Raw genomic sequence first — 11,236 nt, forward strand, 5'->3', positions numbered from 1 at the left:
TGCCCACTGGATGAACCGATTGTACTCCACCGAAAATTCCGATGGTAGCCACGTCAGCTGTCAGAAGACCCAAGATCAGGGCGTAGAAGAACCGACTCCCTCCCATCGGAAGTTCCAATGCCCTACGCAGAAAAGGGATAACGGCTCCAAACAGCTAGTTCGACTTGGTGGGCTATATATATGCCATCCCCCGGCCATTTCAAGGTTGCTGGAGTTGCTAGAAGTCTGACACACCCAAGAACATCTCCAAGCCATCAGTGCTTAGTGATCAAATCTTTAGACCTTAGCACACATTTATGAGTGTTAGTACTAGGTTTAGCTCTTGAGAGAGTGAGAGAGCAAGGTGTTAAGCCTTGTGTGCTGGTTCTAGAGTGAACCACAATTGTATCTCGGTGCGTCGGCCTCCTTGGAGTCTTGGTGGCTCGCCGGCACGTCAACGACCCTCCGACTTGGTGTGGAGCAGCATCGACAACTTTGTGCGGAGGATATGGAGACCCCGCCCTTCTTGGTGAAGCTCCTTAGTGGAAAACAGGTTCAAGGTGACCATGATTGTGTTCACGAAAGAGACTTGATTGCCGTGAAGCGATACACTTTGTGAGTGCTTCGACAACGTAGATGTAGGTGTGTCTTTGTGGCTAACCGAACCACGGGATAAATCTTCGTGTCGGAGAGTTTGCTTCCTCTCATCCCGCCTTTACGTTTCTGCATTTCATACTAGAAATCTTTGTGTGGCTTTATTTTCATAGAGTAGTATCTTAATAGAATTGACTATATGTTGCTAAACTCTTTTGGGATGAGAGTTTCACACTAGAAGAACCGTTAGTTGCACATTTAAATATCATGTTTTAGTTTAAATTTTGTGCAAACTAGTTGGAGCCAAAAGTTAAAATTTTAAGTTGACTAATTCACCTCCTCCCCCTCTTAAGCTAGAGCACCCGCTCACTTTCAATACCAAGTCTTTTACGGCCATGCTGCAACGATACCAACATTTTTTCCATGAATGAAGTCTGCTCGCTGCTTAAGAGCTTGCGCCTTCTTCCCACATTTTTTTTCTTAAGCTGGGGAAACACAATACAATAAGCATCCAGTAGGTATGCACATGCTTAACTCCCTAGGGGCGAGTCAAAATGCCCAGAGTATTATATCCGCAACGTGGGACAGGAGCAATTAATCGAACATGGTAGCAGCGAACTACTACTCCGGAATTAATTAGAGCGGCCAAATGGAATCAAATTTTTTCAAGTCAACACAACTCTGGACACGAAAGAGATCGGAAGCATCCGCTCATCAACCTGCACGCATCCAGTTGGTACATGGTATCCCACAACGTGAGACACGAGAAAGCGAACTGCTGGCAACTGGCAACACGGAATCAATAAAGTCGGCACCGGAAGCATCCGCTCATCAGTCTGCACGCATCCATCCACCCAGACAGAAATTAAACGAACAGAGCAAGGTTCGAGAGCGAGCGCAACAATGGAGGGCCCTCTGGTGAGCGCGGCAACGGGAACCCTGCAATCCGTTGTGCAGAAGCTGACCGCTCTGCTTGGCGAGGAGTACAAGCGCTTCAAGCGGATGCGCCACGAGATCAAGTTTCTCGCTGATGAACTCGACACCATGAAGGCCTTTCTCGTCGAGAAATCCAAGGTTGAACCGTTGAAGATACTGATGAACAAGATAAGGTCTGGATAAAGCATGTGCGAGAGCTGTCGTACGACATCGAAGACAGCCTCGACAAGTTCATGCTACATGAGTCCGCCAAGCCGGACGGCTTCATGGAGAAGATCAGGAGCTTGCTGGACAGGACCAAGAGTCGCCATCGGATAGTCAAGGAGATTGAAGATCTCAAGAAAAAGGTCATTGAGGTGGCCGAAAGGAAACAAAGGTACAGGGGCGGTGACCAGTCCGTAGTCAATGCCAACAATGCATCGGTTGATCCAAGAGCGCGTTTTATATTTGAGGATGCGATGAAGCTTGTTGGCATCAATGGACCCAAGGGTGAGCTCATCAGTTTGATGGAACAAGATCAGAGTGGAGATGGCTCGTTCAAGCAACAACCAAACCTGATCTCAATTGTTGGATCTGGAGGGCTCGGAAAAACAACTCTAGCAAACCAGGTATATCAAGAGCTTAAAGGTCAGTTCAAGCATCGGGCGTTCTTATCGGTATCAAGGAATCCGGACATCAAGGAAATTTTGAGAAGTATCCTTTATGAAGTGGTGAGCAAGGAAGATTTTAAAGACGTGATGAAGGGAGATTATGTTAGCACAGTGGCTGCGGAGAATCAACTTATCAAAACTATCTGGGACTATCTCCAAGACAAAAGGTACTGCCTAAAATCATTTGGACCTTTTATCTTAGAAATACTGAATAGCTAACGTCATTTCATTTTAGAAACAGGGATTTAATTTTTTTTTTTGCAGAAGAGACAGATCTACATCAAAATATCCGTCACTAGTAGGTTAATACCAGTAATTTACCCAAATAAACACTTGCATACATTTATATATAAATTCTACTCAAATCTTTGGCCTGTTTGGAAGAGTAGGACCAGTCTAGGAATTTTCAGGATTTAGTGCAAATTTTTACTAAATCCTTGGGATGATAATCCTAAAACTCCTCTTCCAAACAAGGCCAGTGTGTGTTGCAGTACATTTAAAATTTTGACTGGATTCGTTTTGCATACACTTAAGAATGTACATGTGTGTTGCAATACACTTGTTGTTATGACCCCAGGGCATTTTGCAATGAATAGATATGTTCCAATGATTAAACAATCTACAAACATAACGGCCAAATATGTGTAGCAAAGACCATGTTGTCTAAAATGAAATAGATGAGAAGAAGCTATCGTAGGTCATATGTATTCATAAGAGCAGCTCCAAACCTGGAGAGTATTAATAAGGTCAAACCATCTATAAGTTTTTACGTAAAGATAACAAAATACATAACTCATACAAAATGTTTGTTACTATTTTCTGGGATTAGCAAAAGGCAGGCCCAACAATTTTTTCAACACTTTAAATGTCACTGTTTCAGCAGACTAAAGGTCACTAGTGGAGAACGGGCCTTTTGTTCCGAATCTCAACTCCCTTAACAGCAGTTCTTATTGCCCCTTGATGTTTTTGGCCCATTGTTGTATCCGATTCAACAATTGATACATATTTATTCTCCTCTGAAAAAATGGAACTTCCGGGCTTTGGTGAGTTGGCCGAGACTTCCAAGTCCAATAACCGGGACTAAAGACCATGTGCAAGGCAAAAAAATATTCTATGCGATTCAGGACTCGAACCCAAGATGTCTCACCTTGCGTGTAACTTCCTTACCACCCCAACTACACTACACATGTTACTTTAAATGAGATGTCTTTCTTTTAAACTAACTCGTGAAACACCTTTTAGTCTAGGTTGAAACCATCAACTAGGACTAAAGACCATTTTGGTCCGGGTTGGAGCCACCAACTGGGATAAAAGAGTCATCCTTTAGTCCCAGTTGGTGTTACCATCCGGGACTAAATGTCTAGAACTTTTGGTCCCGGTTGGAGCCACTAACCAGAACTAAATGGTGATTTTTTGTCCTAGTTGGTGACTCCAACCGGGAGTAAATCTCCCGGATGCCCCCTAGCCATTGGACCCAGGACTAAAGCCTTCATTGGTCCCGGGTTCAACGGTTGTCGGGACAAATGTGCAGGATCAAAGACTATTTCTGTAGTAGTGGGTAACATGTCCCCGTACAAATGTGCACACACTATTTTAACTCCGTTTTTACATCGTAATAATTCAAACTTTTATGTCTCAATATAGCATAGATGTATAAACTTGAATCAAGTCTGTAATTGCATTCGAACAATTGTTTCAGCTTATTTTTACCTTTCTGGTCAATGAGCACAGCATTCCTCCATCTTTGTTTTGCAGATACTTTATTGTGCTCGATGATATATGGGATGTGAAAACATGGAACCTCCTTGAGCATGTCTTCCCCAAGTCCAACTGTGGCAGTAAAGTCATCACAACTACTCGTATAAACGATGTTGCTCAGGCATGCAGTAGATCATTCACTAATGGACACATATACAATATAAGGCCGCTTAGTATGGCGCATTCAGCACAGTTATTCTACAGAAGACTATTCAACCATGAAGAAAAATGCCCTTCACACCTTCAAGAAATTTCTGGCCAAATCTTGGAGAAATGTGGCGGCCTACCGTTAGCAATCATCGCTATATCTGGTTTGCTGTCCAGCAAGGAAAAAACAAAAGAACAATGGAATCTAGTAAAAATTTCAATTGGCCGTGGAGTTGAAAGAGATTCTAGTGTCGAAGGAATGTCAAAGATACTATCGTTCAGTTACTTCGATCTTCCTCTCCATCTTAGAACTTGCCTACTGTACCTAAGTATATATCCAGAAGATTATACGATTGGGAAGGAGAATTTGATAAGAAGGTGGATTGGCGAGGGATTCATCCATGAACAAAACGGAATTCCAGCATACAATTTAGGCGAGAGGTGTTTTAATGATCTCGTCAATAGGAGCTTGATCCAATCAGGAGGGAGAGACAAATTTGATGAGGTGAATAGCTGCCGAGTTCATGACATAGTTCTTGATTTCATTGTATCCAAGGCTATTGAGGAGAACTTTGTTACTTTAATAGGAGTACCCGGTATAAATCCTATTGCTGGAAACAAGGTCCGTCGGTTGTCTATCCAGAATGATGGTCAAATCCCATCAGGGCTAATTTTATCTAGTGTCAGGTCACTTAATGTTTTCGGAGGTAATGTGGAAATCCCATCTCTATCGGAGCTTAGACTCTTGCGTGTTTTAGCCTTTGAAGACTGTGAGCAGTTAGCAGATGATCATCTTGCAGATGTAGGCAATTTGTTGCACCTCAGATATCTGAAGCTCAACCATGCACATTCTGTTACAAAGCTTCCACAAGAAACAGCAGAGCTACAACACTTGAGGGCACTTGAAGTACATGGGCACAACAAAATAATGGAAATTCCAACGGCCATTTGTCAGGTTGAACGATTGGAATGTCTGGTAACTCTAGTTACAGACGATTATACTATATTGCCTGATGAAATTGTAGACATGAAAGCACTGAGAGTGTTGGTAGGTGTTAATGTGTATATTCATTCGGTCGGCTTCATTAAGCGGCTTGGTGAACTAACAAATCTGAGGAAGCTGGGCATGCTATTCGTCAACAGCGATGCTGATGAAGAATGGGAGGAGAAATATGGAGAGATTGTCTCTTCGATCTATAAGCTTACCCAAGCAAACCTTGATTCTCTGCATATTCATACTGTAAATGAGCCGCCAGAGTTGCTGGACAATCTAAGCAAAGAACACCCTGAGCCACTTGGCCTTCGGGAACTTGTCATTGAGGGGGATGACGTCTCAGGCCTTGCAGCGTGGTGGGGTTTACTTATGAACCTCCAGAAGTTACTCTTCTGTGCATATGAAAGAGTTAGCGATGAAGATGTGGAGACCCTTAGAAGCCTATCCGATCTGAAGTACCTCTGCATCCATCTCTGGGATGCACCCGACGATCCTGAAGTGAAGGCTCCGCTGGAGAGAGCAATGAAGGCCCATCCCAACCGTCCCAAATTGGTATGGATAGATGAGTACTAGATCTCAGGTACCAATTCTTCCTTGCACAGACTTCTTGGCTCAGAATACCTGTTACTTCTTTCTTCCGTTTTCGCACAAAGATACCTGTTCAATCGCTGTTTCCCGGCACCAGGATCCCCTAGAGGCAGCGATGAAGGCCCATCCCAACAGCCCCAAATTGGTATGCATACAATGATTAAAGACCTCAGGCACAAATCTTCCTTTCGAACACAGTTATTTCGCTCCGAACCTTCATTTCTTTCTTCCGTCAGCTCACAGGATACTTTATCATCCTTTGTTTTTCCTTAGGTCCATTCGGCCGGCAACGTCTTGGATGAGGGCCCACTTACTCTTATTATTTCCAGCCAGCTGTTACTTTGGAGGGAAAATACAAAGAGCAGAGTGGGGTGGTTATTTCCTTGTCCCTCCCAACTAAATCATAGCAAAGCTACGATAATCACTAAAATGCTCGTGGAGGAAAATCTGGGCATGCATACTGTTCTTCTTTGGAAAACTCTTTCATATATCATCCTTTGTTTCCCTTCATGTTGATACATTGCAAGTTTTTGTACACGGGGTCATAATATTTGAGATTAAATGGATTTCAACTTATTATATTCTCCTTTGTGGTGCGTCACACTTGGTATATGCTCTTTTCGGTGTTATATAGTGAAATACTTAAAAGGAAATATATCTGGTGGAAACCACACATTCGTGAAAACCCATGCAAATCACGATAAAAAAGTCATCTAAATTCACCAAAAAAATCACACATCTAGATGATATAATGATACACAATCTTGTAAAATATCATGTCCAAACTCGACTTCATTTGTGAGATATAAAAATAACAATTTTCAAGCCAGAAAGTTGTCCAGATGATTTGTTAGAAATTTGTTATTTTTATATCTCACAAACGGAGTCGAGTTTGGATAAGATATTTTACAATATTGTGTATCATCATATCATCTACATGTGTGATTTTTTTGATGAATTTAGACAAATTTTTTGCCGTGGTTTGCACAGGTTTTCACTAAAATTGTGGTTTCCACTAGATAGTTGTATTTTATACCTTATACAGCATAAACCTCTTCAAAGCGAACTATCTACGGAACATATTTGCAGCTGAAGTGAGGTTCCTGGCCCCAGCGTCGCCCTCCCCACGCGGGTCACTTGGGCGGCGGCCAGCCCTAGCCGCCGTCAGCCTTTTCCCTTGGCCCTCTCCACCGCGCCGCCGCCGGAGCAGGCCGCTAGCAAGGCCCTGCAGCTTGTCAGGATGGCGGCGGCGAGACTCCCTTTTACTCGGTGGGGATAGCGGCGTGCTCTGTAGCAGGCCGGCGGGGTGTGCCCTCGAGCGAGCATGGGGCTCTGCGGCGGTGCCGACCAGGCTCTAGGCGGCGTCAGGGGCTCTCCTTCCTCGTTCGCTCCCCTCTTCCTTCCCCGTTACGAGAGTGGACGAAATGTCAATGGAGTGCTGAGTGCTTGAATCTAGGGGAGTTCTAGCAGTGGCGGAACTGGAAACAATTTTAAAGAAGGCGGTGGCTAAACAAACTTCAATAATATTTGTATACAAAAAATTTGCAATTTACATTAATATTTTATTAACCACGCTAATATGGACTAGCTAGTCACAGTATTTATTATTTAATCATGCAATGACAATTCACAAAAAAAAATAGGAGCAAGATCAATATATCTTGTTTATTTTAGTTTTGCCTTGGTTTCCTACAAAGATTAGGCCTAATTTTTTTTAAAAATATTTCATTATGCCATACGGAATCACAATATTTACGTAGCATACCGTATCAATAATATTATATTTATATAGTTTTACATTGGAGAAGTATAGACAGAAGCCATGGCTTTGATGGCTAATGCTATGGCATTAGTGGAGCAAGTAGGTTTGTTGTTGCCATCCATTTCGGCTGTGGCCACCCGCCTGCTTTACGTCAGCGTCTTATCGTGCATTCGCGCGACGCCAATTGTGAGACGTGAGTTCGATGGCTCCCTCCACTGAGACATTAATGAACTATGACTAGTGAGCAGCCACACACAGAGAACGAAGAGAAATTTCAGAGCTAGAGATCAGAGTGGATCGTGGACTTTCGAGAAGCCGAATGATATCGTGGGTTGAAGTGGGTTAAAATTAAGAGCTACTTAAAACTCGAGCTAAGATTAAGCTGAAATTAAAGGGTACTTAAAAACTTGAGCGAAGATTAAGATAAAATTAAAAGATACTTAACTTGAGCAATAATAATTAAGAGTATCAAACAAAAATTATATGGTTAGGGTGGCTATGGCTCCTGCCAGACCCCCTCAGTTCTGCCACTGAGTTCTGGTTCTCGAAGGAGTTCCTTGACAACGGCGGTTTCTTCGAGGAGGATAGCTTGGCTGGCCTCTCGCGCCGCCGGGGGGGGGGGGGGGGGGGCTAGTTGGCGAGCGTGCGTCGCCAGTGAACAGGTACCTCTTCTACTATTTTTCATCCTCCTTCCTTCTTCCTTCACGTCGCCCCCGCCGTCAACCGCCTCCTCCGACTCCGGTGGCCTCTGCCGCAGCCCTCCACCGCCGCCACACTAACCGAGCCCGCCACCACACCGCCCAGCTGCCGTCGCGCCGTCTTTTCCTCGCCTCCGCTGCCGGCCACCGCCCGCCGGTTGTCGGCCCCGGCCGGCCGGCGGCGCTCCCGCGTCGCCGCACCCTCCGCCGGCCGAACTGCCGCCACCGCCTAGCCGCCGCCCGCCCCGACCTTCTCCTCTATGGCCAGTGGCCATGAAGCCGCCCCCACCCCGGGCAACCTGGAATCTAAGGCTGCCACCTCCTGCCACCACTCCGGTCGCCGATGACCTCGTCGCCGGCCGCTCCGTCCACCTCCCACCCTCCCTGGCCGACCCCTCTCCCTCCCTCAGACCCCAGACCCACTGGCCGCACCCTCCACGACGGCGGAGACGGGCCGCGCGCTGCTATAGTTAGCAGCGCACGCGCGCCGTATAAGAAATTCGCCTTGTGGTGCTCCTTAGGATGGGTCCATGGTAATCGGAGAATGAGCGAGGGGTTGGTCAGCGCAAAACAGAGACTACTTTGTTAAATATTTGACCAGTTAAAGGTCTTTAAATAAAAAATATAATCCATAGTAGAGTGTTTTATGTAAATATTTGTATTGTGTTTAGTAGTTTCGATCCAAATTCGAGTGTTAAATGAATACACTTGGATCACAATTAGTAGTCACGATCCAAATGAGGAGATTTATTATGAAACGTGATCCGAATATTTACAGTAAACCCCTGGTTTGGATTGCGATTATTGATCGCTATCCAAATGAGGGGCAATTTACAAATGTGTGGAATGAGCCTATGCACCGCACTCACGGCGCCACGCTCTCCCTCCAGTCTCTGGCAGCGGTGGGGGCCGCAGTGCCCTTCCTCCCTTTGGAGAACCATTTTGGCGCCTAGTTGCTCCACATGTTCACCGTATTCTTCTGGAAGGCATAGGCCATGTTTGTTTCCGCTTTTCTGGACCTCGCTTTTATGAGAATCAAGATTCTGAGATAAGCCAACTGTCTGGAGAATCGGCTGTCTGAATAAGCTGGGTATTTGGCAATGCTGATTATTTTGAGTCGATTCTTTGAGCTGAATGGTAAAATGTCTGAAATACCCTTAGTGCTGATGATATCTTATTTTTTTGCTAAATACGAGCGGATGTCAATAATTTGGAAGCTAGATGTTTGTTCTTCATAAATGTGCCATTCCATTTTCAGACTGGCATTTCTGAGAAGTAACTAAAGCTCTGAATCTCAATTTAACCTGACGTGTTCAGAGCTGATTTTGAATGGTTAAAGACGGAATCAAACAAAGTGCATGTAATGAAAAATGTAGAGGCAAGTATCCCCTACAACTTTTATGTTTACGAATTTTAATGTTCAGTGATAAATTTGGATGTTGACCCACAGAATCTAGAGAAAAGGGGGCACAAGACTCGCGTTCATGTAAGGAAAGGAACGAAAGGGCCAGCAATGCCGCTCTAGCTCGACGAGGGTTCGAGGGCAGGGACGCGAGGGGCCGGCGGCGGAGCTGCTACATATCAGGGAGGGCAGGGTTCCGACAGGGGCTGCTGGCGCTGCTCCAGTCGGGGGAAAGAAGGGGCGGCGGCGCAGCTCTACTCGAGGGATGGCAGGGGCGGCGCTCGTCGTAGATCCAGCCTCTGGGGCGAAGGGCGGCGCAATTCCGGGTAGCAGGGGGCGGTGTAAGTGGAGGGGCGGCAGGGGGGGTGGGGGGCAGCGGAGGGGTGTCGGGGAGAGACAGGCGGCGGAGGGTAGTGACGGGAAAAGCGACTCGCTTACCAGCGAAGCGACCTCGGGGACGTGTTTGTGGGAATCGGTGTTCACGTTGTTTCGGTGAATGCCACAGAAGCGGCGACCCCAAGAATCGGATTATAATCGAGACGTTTGGGTGGTCTTTTAGTTTTTTTTCCATCAAGAATCCGCTTATAAGCGAAAACAAATAGGGCCATAGGCGAGAGGCACAAGGGCACCAGTGGCGCGAGGCCACCTCCTCCACGGCCCGACGTCACTGTTTCAGTTTCGCTGCCGAAGTCGTGGCTGCCGCCTGGCGCCAGGATCGATGCCCCCATCCTAATTCGCCGCATCCGAGTGGGACGGCGATGATCAGCCTCGCCTCCTCCCTTACTGTCTCAATCTTGACTCAATGTATCATTTAAATCCTTAAATTCTCAAAGTATATTTTTAAATCTTTAAACTTATCCTGAGATTTTATTCAAATCCCTAAACTTATCTTAATGTATTGTTTCGGTTCCTAAACTTATCCACAGGATCGAGGTTAACAACATTTACATTTTTCGAAATAAAGATTTTTTCTTCTAGATGGTTTTTGGATATTGAACCTGAAACAAATTGGTGAACCATGATTTCATCCCATACGCAGACCTGGGACGAAGAGTGTTCGCCTCAAACTGAAGAGCGTCAAAATAACTAGGGATTAGAAATAGTGATTGTCAACTGTCAACTTCAATGTGAGTATGAGTATATTTTGCATTGTAGCTCTATTAATTTATTCAGATTTTTCTAAGTATAGTAAGTATGGCTTTGGAACATGATGCATTGGAGCGTTGTGCATCCGCTCTAGCGTCGGTACACAATAATTTGAAGCGTACCGGACATTCTCTTGAGTTCCGCCCTAAGGAGAGTCTTGAACTTGTTAGTAGTCGTATTCGTCGTTAGATTAAGAAAGCATTTCACATCTTCACAATTTCAAAAGCAGATCACAAGTTTCAGCATGGGTTTAATGTTGAGTTGTATGGTATGAATGATGATCGCGAGTTGATGGCTCGATTTAATGCAAGACGCAAAGCGTCAGGGATGACAGAATTTGACCATAATGTGTTGAGACTTTGCAAGGTGGTTTACGAGGCATTGGTCAATAGGTCTCGTGAGTAGGATGTATTAGCATGTACGACCTATATCTTAATTTGTACCGTTTAGTTTGTCATGTTGTGTAATGGTGTATGTAGACTTTTTAATTAATCGTGGTGTATGGTGAATTTATTTTCCAAATTGTATGATGAATATTGCAGATCTTTTATTTATTCATTTTATGTTACTATAATTCTCCAA

The 11,236-nt window shown here is 44.9% G+C and overlaps 1 protein-coding gene across 1 annotated transcript; it reads left to right on the forward strand.

The window, feature by feature from the left end:
* The first annotated feature begins 1,395 nt into the window (after positions 1–1,395).
* LOC120679878 (disease resistance protein RGA5-like) lies at positions 1,396–6,156 on the forward strand. The gene is made up of 4 exons (XM_039961540.1): positions 1,396–2,326; positions 3,915–5,638; positions 5,744–5,791; positions 5,920–6,156. Exons 1-2 carry the CDS (start codon positions 1,743–1,745, stop codon positions 5,629–5,631), a joined length of 2,301 nt encoding a protein of 766 aa, XP_039817474.1. The 5' UTR covers positions 1,396–1,742; the 3' UTR covers positions 5,632–5,638; positions 5,744–5,791; positions 5,920–6,156.
* The last annotated feature ends 5,080 nt before the right edge of the window (positions 6,157–11,236 follow it).

This window comes from Panicum virgatum, chromosome 6N (genome assembly GCF_016808335.1).
Source record: "Panicum virgatum strain AP13 chromosome 6N, P.virgatum_v5, whole genome shotgun sequence".
NCBI classification, from domain to species: Eukaryota; Viridiplantae; Streptophyta; class Magnoliopsida; order Poales; family Poaceae; genus Panicum; species Panicum virgatum.

Excerpts from the sequence above, each read along its gene's own strand:
- LOC120679878 (XM_039961540.1), top strand. The coding sequence starts at position 1,743 with ATGCTACATGAGTCCGCCAAGCCGGACGGCTTCATGGAGAAGATCAGG. Across the intron at positions 2,327-3,914 it reads GACTATCTCCAAGACAAAAG|ATACTTTATTGTGCTCGATG; the intron begins GTACTGCCTAAA and ends TTTGTTTTGCAG.